Below are 13,583 nucleotides of genomic sequence, written 5' to 3' on the forward strand. Positions count from 1 at the left end.
ATAATAATATATTTTAAATAAAACATAAAGAAAAAGTTAATGTGCTATGTATGGAAATGAAATGACAATGGGGAGAACGTGAGAAAACGACATTAAATATTATACTAATATTGTTGTCTGATTGAGTAATACCGATATTCATAGCCGGATCTTATATTTAAGACAGTCTTAAGTTTATCTGCAGATGCTGTATAGCTCATTGGCTATGAAGTATCTGTTCTGACTATAAACTAGAGGATTCTCCCAAATTTCAGGAATGGAGGGTAGGGTTCACGTAGACAAAGAAAGATGATATAGATCAGATTTCCTTCTCTCTCATACGCGTAATATTGCGACATCGCTCGCAATGTTGTTTACAAACGCCCGCGCATAGTGTGAAGTTCGCCTCACTTCTCTCATTAGAAAGAGACGAGGATACAATCTTCTTTCTCTTTTTACGTTGGTATCAAGCTATGCGTTTATTCTCAGTCTAGTTATTATATATCTTTGGGCTAACTGATCTATCCTAACCTTGCATTAGAATTTGTCATTTCGGTAAAAAGAAGAGAGAGAAAGTGTGTGTGTGTGTGTGTTATTTGTCGTACGATAATAATTCGTAACGTAGTATTTAGAAACGATGTATGCTAAATAATGTTGCCGGCCAAGTGTCGTAAAGTGGTACACGTGAGAATTTATCTAAACAAACGCGGCTTGTCGCGTTTTACACGAATGCAATGAAATGACATCCCACGAGATAAAAATGTCTCTGCCCACATCTGAATGATCACATTTAAATCGTCGTCTTCTTGTAGTACGTATACATTAAGCGTTCCAACCCAATTTTATCGTATTCTTATTACTTATACATGTGTACGGTTAAATAATGCCAAATATGTTTGCAAACGGTTCCAATATGCGACTGAGTGTAATAATACAGGCCGCATTATTAATTGATTAAATTTGCTAAATTTATACATTATTAAGTATTGATTTTAAGATGGCAGCAATAGGAATTTGATCTACTTTTATCATAGGAGAAAAGTAGGCAAGATTTGAGATCAGTCTATGCGTGAACCTAGTTAAAAAGGATGATGGAGTTGAGTCATAGTCTGACCCTCAATGAGGATGCACTTAATCAGATCCCGGAGGCAAAACGACCAGTCTTTATCTTCGAATGGTTACGTTTCCTGGATAAAGTTTTAGTTGCCGCTCAAAAGGTTTGGATTCAATAAAACAATTCTAATATTAATAATGTAAAACTTTATTGAACAGTGGCTTGTCTGAATTTATTCAGATAAATGTTTAAAATGATAAAAGATCTTTATTCTTGATGAATTATTTACAGAGCGATATTAAAGGATGTCAGCAAAAGTTGGTAGAGCAACTTACCAGACACATGCAGGGGGCTCCTGGTCCACCCACACGGCGTCTCATAGCGAGGTGTCTTGCTACCTTATTTAGTGTTGGTGACACATTCCTGCTTTTTGATACTGTCAACAAGTGCAATGATATCTTGAGGAACAAGGATGACTCGCCAAGTTTTCTACCCACAAAATTGTAAGAAATTATTTTATGAACTTCCTTAAATGTAATTATGATTAGAGGATATTAACAAAACTTTTAATTGCTATTAATTGCTATTAAGCAATTTTGTAATTTTATAATTAGTATCATGCAGTGGAATTGCACGTCACAATACATGGACATATGTTGTACAATTTGTTTTTTTTTAGAGCGGCTATCTGCTGTGTGGGATGCATGTACGAGAAACTAGGGAGAATGATGGGCAGGTCATACGAGGAAACTGTGCAAATCTTAATAAAGTCGCTGCGTTCTGCAGAGTCACAAACGCGAATAGAAATTATGCATACGTTGGAAAAGGTGAAATAAGCATTCTTACAGTATCAATAATTTCTTTGACCATGATTAATCCAAGTGAAGCGATCATAATGCAAAACATACTTTATTGTGCTTAGGTGTGTGCCGGAATGGGATCAGCAATAACTAACGTGCATAAAGAGATATATAAAGTTTCCAGGCATTATTTGACTGATCGAGTAATGGCAGTGAGATGTGCTGCTGCCAAGGTACTTACGTTTACATAAAAAGATATCAATTATGCCACTTAGTTTTTTTTTTACTATAACTATAGTATTTTTTTCAGTGTTTGTTAGAGATGTTAAATCACGCACCGTTTTTGTACACCACCGAAATTGAGAGCGTAGCGACTCTGTGTTTTCGAGCATTTGAAGGCTCAAATTATGAAGTGAGATGTTCCGTCGCGAAATTATTAGGCACTCTAGTAGCAATGACACAACTCCCTTCACCTAAGATAAAAAATCCTGCAGGTGAGAGTTGAAAACATGTTGTAAAACTATTATTTTTACATCTTTCTTTTATTCTCTGCTTGTTTGTAGTCGCGCACAACAAGAATATTAAACAGACGTCACTTGAAGAGGTGCTGAATATACTGATGTCCGGGTTTCTGCGAGGTGGTGTCGGTTTCCTAAAGGGAACGGGCGAGATAATAAAAGGGACCTCTGGCATAAATAGAGAAGTGCGAGTTGGAGTGACACATGTAGGTGGATATTATGGATATATATTGGATTGTGACATATTTATTATTAAATTAATATTTAATTAATATTATTAAAAATACTAAGTAAGCAGGACAAATATATGTTACAACCCAATACTGAAATATCTCGGAATAAACAATCGCGTCTCACACAGACCTGTTCGGCACATGCTTACAGGCATACGTGGTGTTTGTTCAAATGTTGGGAGGAATATGGCTGGAACGTAACATTGGCGCGTTAATCGCGCATGTATTAGATCTGGTCACAAATCCGAAAGCTGCCAGCTCACACGTTGAAGCAGTGTACTCGCGCAAATGCGTGAACTTCATATTACGCGGCACTGTCGGCAAATTGCTGGGAGAAGGCGCTCAAGCTGCCGCTTGCAAAGAGATAGCGCACATTATTTTGAAGCAAATGAATTCTATCGGTAATAATGCAGTTAGAGTACAAGTTATAATTATAGCATCGTAACTTAATGCGTGTTTTATAGACTTCAGTCCAGAGAACGCTAAAGACTGCAATCAGGAGACACTGTTCAGCCAACACTTGTTGGTATGCGCGTTGCAAGAAATGGGCAGTTTAATATTGGGATTGGGTACCACAGCCACGAATTTATTATCCGATCAATCTCTAAGTACATATTTGTATATACATATAAAGTAATTCTTGTTTTTCATTTTTGGCAAGAAAGTGATCTCCATGCATTACGCTTCGCAGGTCTGGTTGATACTATAATGGCCGTCTTAGTACATCCGTGTCAAGCGGCAAGATTAGCAGCTTCCTGGTGTCTGCGATGCATATGCGTGGCGGTACCGAGTCAAATAACACCTTTGATCGACCGTTGCGTCGACGGGATCGAGAATATGCGTAGCTCACCTGAAGCTATAGCCGGTTACAGCAGTGCTCTCGCCGCAGTTTTGGGAAGCGTTCGCTTGTCGCCCTTGGGAGTACCTCACACTAAGGGAAAGGTATATTTTTGTGTGTTATTCCCTTTTTTTAACCCACTCATATGCGAAATAAATCTACTAATTCTATATATGTACATCATATCGTATAATTCAGATAATCTTCAATACCGCGGAAGAGCTCCTGAGAAGCGCGAGTCAGAACAGTCGCTTGTCTTTAAATCGCACGCATGCAGGATGGCTGTTGATAGGCGCAATAATGACTCTGGGTATGAATCTTTAATATTAAATAACTTTATTAGTAATAATCTTTATATTAAATAAATAATGGTGTGCAAACATAATATATTCATTCACGTAATGCATTCATGTTAACACAGGTACCGCGGTAGTGAAGGGTTTATTGCCAAGAATGTTACTTCTATGGCGAAACTCCTTCCCGCGATCAAACAAGGAACTCGAAAGCGAGAAAGCGCGCGGCGATGCTTTCACATGGCAAGTAACTCTGGAAGGACGTGCCGGCGCGCTATCCGCCATGTATAGTTTCCTGTTACATTGCCCGGAGCTCCTGAACGACGACATCACGCGACGATTACTTACGCCGATTGAGTCTGCACTGGCAATGTTAACGAAGTAAAAATATTGATATTTCTTGGATAATATAGTAGTATTTAAAATATAAAAATCTTACTCAATTTTTTTTAGTTTGTCACCCGTCTTGAAAAATTATGGCCAACAGTTGAAAGCCCCCGCGGCTATGGTTCGTTTACGCTTATACGAGACACTATTGTTGTTACCACCACAAACGTTTGAAGGTAAAATCCATGTGCTGCAAATATGAGGAATCTAAAATTAATCTATATTCCTTTATTTCTTATTTTGCTGCATCCGATATTGTACAGGTTCATATACACACCTTCTGAGAATGTTGGTATCGGAGTTCACGCTTACGGATAATCCTGGAAACACGACTACCTCTTTATTACGTGTGGTTTGCCATGCTAACGACTCCGTGATTCTGGGTACATGGCTGCAGGAAACCGATCACCGTACGATAGAGGATCAAGTGAGTGCATTTTGTATTATAGTTGTGTGTCAGCATAATTTTTATTTGCACAAAAGTAGCATTGAATATCTCTTAACTTTGCTAAACATTTCTTCTTTCACTTAGACTTGTCTATCTTCGGAAAGTAATTTTATAATAAAAACCTATTATGAAAAAGACTGTTTTAATCAAATTCTGTCAATTAATCAATTCTAAAAAGCAAACTAATTTTAATTGTGTGAATTCTATATGTGGATGATTTATATGTTTCTAACAGTCACTAACACAAAACTGTTTAGCAGATGTAAAGAAAATCTTTTACTATATAATTATATTTGCCTTGTATCTATGTAACATTGGATATGTGAAGAGTAACACACGTACATTCACTTTTTAACTTTTTATGGAATATGATTTTTACATTAACTTTCAAATATCCTCGTTCGTGTTTAGATGGAACCAAACAGAAGGGCAGATTTGGAGCATGTGAGTAAGGTGTTCTACAAAGAGTGCCTTTCTATCACGATAATTTTGGTTTTTCTTTTTTCGCTATTACTTAATATGTGGTAGCCGTTTTACATTATATTTTTTATATTTGATTTGATATCGATTTAAAATGACCCTCATCTTACTCATTTCAGCAGCGAATGTACATTTACATGTTGATTGCTTCATGTTTCTTTACATGATGTACGGCTTAATTTTTTTATGTGATAAACTATCTTATATTTAAAATTATTATTTTATTACAATTTTTGTTTCAGTTGCAACCAAACAGTGCTGCAGGATCCGGGGCATTGGAACACAATACATGCTGCCTTTATAGGCCGATACCACATGTGAGTACCACATTGTTCTATAAAACTCAAACTGAAACTGAAGCTCTACTTTAAGTCCTATTGTGGATTATAAATGATACATGATTATGTGTAGATTGAAATCATTCCTGGTCCTCTGCCTCTCGGCGTGGCAGTGATCGATTTATCGGTCACGTTATTCGGCCAGATATTCCCGCGCGTAGCGAACAAGCACAGGTTGCAAATGTTGGATCACTTCAGCGAATGTATAAAGCACACCAAGTCCGGCAGGCAAGAGGCAATACAGATGAACGTATTCACGGCTGTATTGAGCGGTCTGAAGGGCCTCAATGAAGCAAAAACGGGCTTCGGACAAGAAGACGTCAAGAAATCTGCCACTAATCTTATCATAGTAATATCACTGTTGGCGTTCAATGAAGATCCTTTTAGCCAACTGCGTGAGATCGGAATAAAACCTGCTTTGTATTTTAGAGCACGCTGGTCAGCGGTAATCCTATTTTACGATGGGCGGCGGGCGAAGCGGTCGGCAGAATGGCGCAAGTAATTTCCGATCCTAAATTTACCGCGGAGCTGGCACAGACCAGTTTCGATCGCTTGAAATCGGCCCGCGACGTCGCCAGCAGAACCGGCCACTCGTTGGCGTTAGGCTGTCTGCACAAGTACGTTGGCGGAATGGGCTCGAGCCAACATCTCAATACCAGCGTTAGCATTCTGCTCGCTCTCGCGCAGGATAACTCGTCTCCTGTGGTGCAAGTAAGATATTAGAGTGTGCTATATAGTGCCGCTTACATTTCAACTGCTGTAAATAAAACAATAAAATTTTTGAGATAAAATGGCACTTGTGGTAAAAGTAAAATTACTGGAAATATAATTTTCGATAATAAAACGAATTTTCTTCTTCAGGTTTGGGCACTGCACGCTCTTTCTCTGATAGCCGATTCCGGTGGCCCAATGTTCAGAGGCTACGTAGAGCCCACGTTATCCTTAGCCTTGACTCTTCTTCTCAATGTTCCTCATTCCTACATTGATGTGCATCAGTGTATCGGTAAGGTGTTGTCGGCACTCATCACAACTATAGGGCCAGAATTACAAGGTAGGCACGTGATGTGTTTAAGTACTTTTTAAAAGGAATAACAAAGGATTGTGAGAAACAGATAAATTTTTATCTGTAAAACTAAGTTATCAAACAACTTATGTTAGGCAACACGTCTACGATCTGTATGGCGCGGTCGTCATTTTTGTGCGCGTGTGCCATTATGCAGGATCATCAAGATCCGCTTGTTCAAGCCGAGGCGACCGGCTGCCTTCAACAATTGCATCTCTTTGCACCCAGACACGTCAATTTGTCTTCCCTCGTTCCCACATTATGCGTAAGATTTTCCCAACATCTCTAAAAAATCTTCACTTATCTATAAAATTGTTATTGCATATTGTTCTTTATCTTTCTAGCGCACTTTATCGAGCAATCATTTACTTCTGCGTAAAGCTGCAATATCGTGTCTTCGGCAGCTCGCTCAGCGCGAAGCGAAGGAAGTGTGCGAGCATGCGATGACACTGGCTAATGAAAGCAGGGACACTAATGTGGTGGAAGGTCTCGTTATTACAGAAACTGGTCTTCCAGGCGTGCTATTCAGTATGCTGGATACAGAAACCGATAGCAAATTGATCAAGGATATCCACGATACTTTGACGAGCATGCTGCAGATATTAGCGGCGGACAATCTGTCTTTGTGGTTGTCGCTGTGCAAAGACGTTCTCACAATAGCTTCAGGTATTGGTCAAATTCTTCTAACTGCTAACGAGAAACTTATCGGATACAATGTCTTATTTCGCAATGTAGAATCGAGCACAATCGAGGAAGGTAATGCAGCGAATGCGGAGGACAGCGCCGCTGACAATGAGAACGTGGATGCGGAAGGCGACGATGATCAGGCCGAGTTCCACGCTGACGAGTCTACCAAACAGCGACTGTCTATCACACCGAGGTGGCCAACCAGAGTCTTCGCAGCGCAATGCGTCAGACGTATCGTCGCAGCCTGCGTGAACAACAAGCAGGCGCATTTTGATCTCGCGTTGGCCAAAGAGATGCAACTCTCCAAAGGGAAAGGTATGATCAATGACATTGCACTTCGACATTGCTTTGCCTTTATAAGTGTATAAATATAACTTTTGATTTTTGTCGATTCTTAGGAGATTTTCTGGTGTTACATTTGTCGGATTTGGTACGCATGGCGTTCATGGCTGCAACGAGCGACTGCGATCCACTACGACTCGAGGGTCTCAAGACCTTACAAGAGATCATTGACAAATTTGCCAAGGTTCCCGAGCCAGAGTTTCCCGGACACCTGCTGCTCGAGCAGTTTCAGGCACAGGTAAATCTTTGTTTACTTAATCTTCTCTGTAATTATGATTATTGTATTAAATACCCGAATGTTTGAAGGTTGGGGCCGCATTGAGACCGGCATTTTCCGCGGAAACACCGTCGCACGTTACGGCCGCGGCATGTGAGGCGTGCAGTGCATGGATCGGCAGCGGCGTCGCCAGAGATCTCAATGATCTTCGAAGAGTGCACCAGTTACTCGTATCATCCCTGGAAAAATTAACGGAAGGTAACACTCGAGCGCAGCTTTACAACGAGAGTCTTTCGACACTGGAGAGATTGGCGATCCTAAAAGCGTGGGCGGAGGTACATTTAATACAGATGTATTATAAAATATCTGACAAAAGAATGAGAGAAAGGATTACATTTTTTATCTTGTTATCTAGGTATACGTAGTTGCGATGATAAGAGATGGATCTGCGTTAAACAGTAAAGACGTGACCAATCGCAATGCGAATCAAGCCAATGACGAGACCGAGGAAGAATTTGGGGAGTTCGAGTTTCAGAGCGAAAGTTTGCTGAGTCTGGTTCAGCCAGAACTTCTGAGTCTGAGTCAGCATTGGCTGTCTGCATTGAGAGATCACGCGTTGCTTTCTTTGCCGCCAGGTATAATCAAATAACTAAGATATAATGAAATATAGATGGGTAAAATTAATGTAATAATAGTGTGTGTCAAAATTCAGATATGGAATAATAATGGACGAAATATTTATTTCAACAAAATATGTGTCATTGAAGATTAACGAATCTAGATGCCGGATACATTTTTATATTCCATTATTACACAAGATATCAGTTTTTATTCTGCAGTTTACAATATTTGGAATTAAATTAAAACTACGTTCTGTTGTGTTTTATTCCATCAGAATTCTCCAGCCAATTGCCGCATGACGGTGGAGCATTTTACACAACCGATACTATGGAGTCTGCTCGTCCTCACTACGTGGAATCGTGGGCGCCGATTCTTCACGCCGCGACGCTTTGGGTCAATGCGAGAGGATTCAAAATGGGAAACGATGACCAGGAAAAAGGGACGACGAATATTACTAACAACAATCATACCAGTAACAATAATAACAACAACGATGAAGCCGCCGCTTCTAAAACTAATATGAACATTGAACGTTTCCACTTATTATTCGGTAAGTATAAAACATTTGCAACATTTACAAGTATAATTTAATTTATAAGATTATGTTTCTGAGAACAAAAAATACGAATACGCTTGTGATATTGCAGGCATATGCATGGAAGCTTTGTGCAGTCCTCGTTCCTCCGAATCGCCGCAAAATATAGAGACATGTTTAAACGCCTTGTATACGCTGCTCGATTCAACGTGGGCGCGTAAGGTTTTTATCACGGATCGTTCTTTGCCAATCGAATTGTGCAATGTTCTTCACAGGTACGTACACGTGTGCAAGAACATTTTGTTTCTTTGGCACGTGTGTATTGATATTAATATGTTTATCATTTTAAAGATTGCTTTTAACACGAGAGAGTTACGTCATCCAAATGATAGTGATGGAAGTTCTGAAGCAGGTGATGAAAGCGGCGCAGGAGGATCTCGCTGTGAGGAAGACCTTGAAACTTAAAGGTAAAATTTTTCTTCAACTTAAAAATTATTCTTTGCAATCGACGTACAATATAAGTACATAGTTACATACACCTGTTTGCGACAGATGACGCATCGGCGCATCAAGAAAGCAATGAGACATTGGAACTCGATCTGTTGGGCGAAGGAGAAGAAAATGGCGAACTCCCGCCGGGCAAATCGTTGGTGTTTGCTGTCTTGGAAGTGTGTCTGTGTCTTCTAGTGCGACAGATACCAGCGTTGAATCCAAATCCCGGCGGTGCCACTGCCATTTTGTCTCAAAGGGGATACGTGCCGTCTGAAGAGAGTGGCAAACTGATCGCGTTGTCCCTTAATATAATGGAATCCCTTCCAACGCTATGTTCTCCACGAGGTACTCGTAAAGTCCATATAATTATCATAGTTAATTTTTATCAGAGCGATCTATAATGTTGCCTCATTTTCCGAAGGTGCGACAGCAATTCTTCCGACGTTGTTGTACCTAGCGACTGGTGTTATACGAGAAACCGCGGTGCGAACGGAGAATGATACTACCAAACCCGGTTCGGAGATGCCGATCCATGCCGCGTTGCATTGCGTCAAGAGTCTTACCAGTAACAAATATGCTAAAGATCACAGAAGTCAAGAGCAATGGACGGGACTGCTGCGAAGTGCACTTGCTAAGATTATCGATCTAGCTAAAACAGGCATGTATCGCAATTTTCTGTCTTCTATTAGAATAATGATAGAGTAATACTATATTTTGCATTTGTAAAATATCGGGAATCAAACTAGAAACTAGAACATTTTCTTGTTTCAAGGTAACAGAATGTAACTATAAACTATGTGCCACAATTATAAAATTTAATGTGTGTGTGTGTTCTGCAAATAAAATAAGTGAAATATTTTATTTTATTTATAGGAAATGATGAAACTAAAATGGACGAAGTAGCCATGATGTTGGGTATCGCCGTATTTGTGCTACATGCACCGCCAGAGGTAGTGAGCGCTCCAAATCTGCAATTCCCGTGTATCAATCACTTCCGACATGCGTTCCAGTCTGAGAACTTAACGGTGGGTATACGGCGAATGAAGAAGATATTATTCCTAACCGTTAATCTTTTATTAAAATTATTGAAACAATTATGCATATTAGGTAAAACTGAAATGCGTACAAACGTTAAGAACGATATTTGTGCATCCGGAGCGCAACATAAGTACTCCGTACATTCACGCACTCGCGCCACGCCTGGTGGAGTACTTATACAGCGACAGGAGCAAACAAGTGACAAACGACATGGAACTGAACTTTACGTTAGAGTGCATCAGCACGGTGGAAGCTCTCATTGGACTCGTCGATCTTTCCAATCGTGAGTTACATTTTTGAGATCGTACATTATGGTATCACGTCTCGCGACTAGTTTGTAAATTAATGATAAATGCTAATGCAAAATGTGTTACACGCCATTCAGGAGACCTGTTGCAAGGTGTGTGGGTGTGCCTAATCTTTTAATAGCTTAATCAACATTACAATTAATTATTTATATCGTACGTTGCGCGTGAGCTTCATGTACATGAGCATGTTACGTTCTTGATCTAACACTAGGTATTCAAATGCTGACTCTGCTCGTGCCGATTCTGATCAACTACCTGTTGGAAGGGGACGAGCTTCAGCGCGCTGCCAAGTATCAGGCAAGTCTCCATCAGCAAAGTTTCCAGTGGCTCAATAAAATCGGGCCAAAATATCCGCAGGTATCCTATTGTACAATACAAATTTAAAAAAATATTTTTGAAATGTCGATACGACGATAATTGTTGCGACAAACGACAAAGCGTTTTTCACATCGCTAGGAATTCAAGACGCTGATGTCGCAATCCACTGAGCTGAAAATTAAATTGGAAAACGCCGTACGATCTAGCCATCAACAGGCGCAGCGTCACACCCGACCGGTCGATCCTGTGAAGCCGCAGATAAAAATATCTGCGCCGTCGATCAAGTTAAAAACTGACTTTTCTAACTTCAATTAGAAAAGCATATCCACTACGAATGCAAAACTGCATAAGACTAGCAAAATGATCGATTCTGTTATCGTGGTATAACGACTGCATTAATGCAACTGACCTCATTCAATAATTATTGATCAGACAAATCGAATTAATTGCTATATGTAATACTTTAGTGATAATTACAAAGTGATATAATATCACTTAAGATTTTGCTGTTAGAAAATCTTACCTGACTGTACTTAGGATTAAAGGATTGGAAGTTAGCGACATTAACGGTGAATACAAAAGATAGAAAAATTATCGCGAATAATTGCATGATTAATTACTGTGACGGTAATTATTATTAATCGAAAATATTTATTATGAATTCTTTTTGTCCTGTTCAATTTCTTCATTATCGAGTATATAACATGTTCCTAATATTCTGTTCATTTTCTGAAGTGCAAGAATGAAACTTCATATTAAATCCTCAAACTGTACATATGTAGAATCCAGCTTACATCATAGAATTTATTAATTTATTTAGTAATAAAAATAAATGTGGTGTTGCCAGTTTTGTTTCACAGCTCCGACAGTTACGAATAATAATAACGAGTAACAGTTTTATTCTGTGAAAAGTGTGGTATCAAAAATTTTAAAGGGCTGCAAATGCCAATATAACATGCACAAAAAAAATAAATTATAGGTATAATATATTTTAGTAAGTTATAATATAAACATCTTTCTGTGCTCATTCTTTAAATCATATTGATTTACAATTATATTAATCTTAATATAAAAAGCATATTAAGTTTTATTTTTTAATAATTCTTAATAACTGATTTTATATTATCGATAGAATTATTTATTAACAGATTACAAATAGAAACGTTTAGCAAAATTCTATTTGTCATAAAAATATACGAGAATACGATAAGGATTAGCAGTTTTAAAGCAAACAGATTTAACCGAAAACATACTCTTCTGAACAAGAAGACTGATAAACCTGTGTTGCGCGCTTTTTGTTTAATTACTTTAGGTAGCAAACAGCATTGTACATGTGTTTACTTTTTTATGTATGTAGAGTTGATAAGACTTGATAAAGTTGTAATAACACAACTCTAAAACAATGTCTGATGTGACATATCTGTAGCAAGCTATTTTTCGTAATGTCCAATATTTTAGAATTGAGAATAACAGGTTTCTTTTCTCTAACTACGATGAAATATGAAATGCGTATTCACTAAATTGATATCGTACAATGCTGGGCATTACAGTAAATTAATGTCCTTAGTAATTCTTAAAATTTGTATGGACAAATTTTTTGTGTATTCGATCTTTAGAGGGATTAGACTGTAGTTCAATTTGAAAAAAATAATGATAAACTGCGTGACGCGCGTAGGGCATAAGTAGAAAATAGAATACTAATTCGAAAGGTATCTTCGAATCCAACGAGGGAGATATAGTAGTCACATTAATTAATGATATCGTCTCAAAATCGATAGAGATTAAAATCAATGGACACCTAGTAAAAAAAATTTAGATGCGAGAATTTAGACGGTGTTACAGCACGAATGTTAGTCGACAGTTTGCGGACCATGTCTTCAATCGTCATTTCATAATTGAGCAACGTTCCTGCGAGAGATAGATGATAAAACGATCGACAGGGGATTCATCGTGCGAGATTGAATTCCCAAGGTCTCTTTTAGCTCGTTTATTTCTCAACAGGGCGATTTGGGTTCGTATATGAGACTGTCTTTCCATTTAATCTTTGACGTAGCAAGTTTCACACGACATATGTATATAATTAAGTTCAAATTGGCGCAGTAGATCTGGTGTAACGCATGAAATTACCGATAAATTTACCAGAAAAACCGAAAAAGGAATCATTAGAAGTGCGGAAAGAATTATGTGCTCGATAGATGTTCTACTATTTTTCTATGGTTATTTTAATGATTGACACGTTGATTGTTTGGAATTTTTAATTGCACGTCCGCGGCAACGTGGCCGTTTATATGTATTATATATCTGATCCATTGAACTTCCATGTATGATATTAAATTTAAATATTAAAGCGTTTTATCCCATCGGCAACAACGTTGTCTGAGTAATGGTACAACTATACGTACATAATGTTGTATTACATAACAATTGTGTCGAAAGAAATAAAGAGTAGACTTAATTACATTCAACCATTCTATTATGCAGCTACCATAAATAGCTATTATAAACACAAAAAAATATATATGTACAGTTACATACACTTCTACAGAAGAAGCAACATTATCTGCTTGTAACTATTAATTTTGGATATCACAGCA

The 13,583-nt window shown here is 38.3% G+C and overlaps 1 protein-coding gene across 5 annotated transcripts; it reads left to right on the top strand.

Moving 5' to 3' along the window:
• Nucleotides 1-548: 548 nt before the first annotated feature.
• LOC105275482 (HEAT repeat-containing protein 5B) lies at nucleotides 549-13,447 on the top strand. Of its 5 annotated transcripts, none has more exons than XM_011332337.3 (35): nucleotides 549-790; nucleotides 977-1,196; nucleotides 1,325-1,536; nucleotides 1,713-1,860; nucleotides 1,956-2,066; nucleotides 2,144-2,327; nucleotides 2,397-2,557; nucleotides 2,736-2,985; nucleotides 3,049-3,192; nucleotides 3,276-3,526; nucleotides 3,621-3,732; nucleotides 3,844-4,096; nucleotides 4,169-4,278; nucleotides 4,366-4,529; nucleotides 4,962-4,994; nucleotides 5,273-5,347; nucleotides 5,442-5,717; nucleotides 5,798-6,079; nucleotides 6,230-6,419; nucleotides 6,527-6,696; nucleotides 6,776-7,097; nucleotides 7,167-7,433; nucleotides 7,517-7,698; nucleotides 7,767-8,012; nucleotides 8,093-8,312; nucleotides 8,573-8,848; nucleotides 8,946-9,108; nucleotides 9,185-9,300; nucleotides 9,386-9,670; nucleotides 9,747-9,983; nucleotides 10,199-10,350; nucleotides 10,433-10,646; nucleotides 10,749-10,763; nucleotides 10,883-11,028; nucleotides 11,128-11,304. In XM_011332337.3, exons 2-35 carry the CDS (start codon nucleotides 1,068-1,070, stop codon nucleotides 11,302-11,304), a joined length of 6,273 nt encoding a protein of 2,090 aa, XP_011330639.2. In that variant the 5' UTR covers nucleotides 549-790; nucleotides 977-1,067. The 5 variants fall into 5 exon arrangements, with proteins under 5 accessions (XP_011330639.2, XP_011330638.2, XP_011330641.2 ...); XM_011332336.3 differs by having other exon boundaries at nucleotides 1,014-1,196; XM_011332339.3 differs by lacking the exon at nucleotides 4,962-4,994 and having other exon boundaries at nucleotides 1,014-1,196.
• The last annotated feature ends 136 nt before the right edge of the window (nucleotides 13,448-13,583 follow it).

This window comes from Ooceraea biroi, chromosome 8, assembly GCF_003672135.1.
Source record: "Ooceraea biroi isolate clonal line C1 chromosome 8, Obir_v5.4, whole genome shotgun sequence".
NCBI classification, from domain to species: Eukaryota; Metazoa; Arthropoda; class Insecta; order Hymenoptera; family Formicidae; genus Ooceraea; species Ooceraea biroi.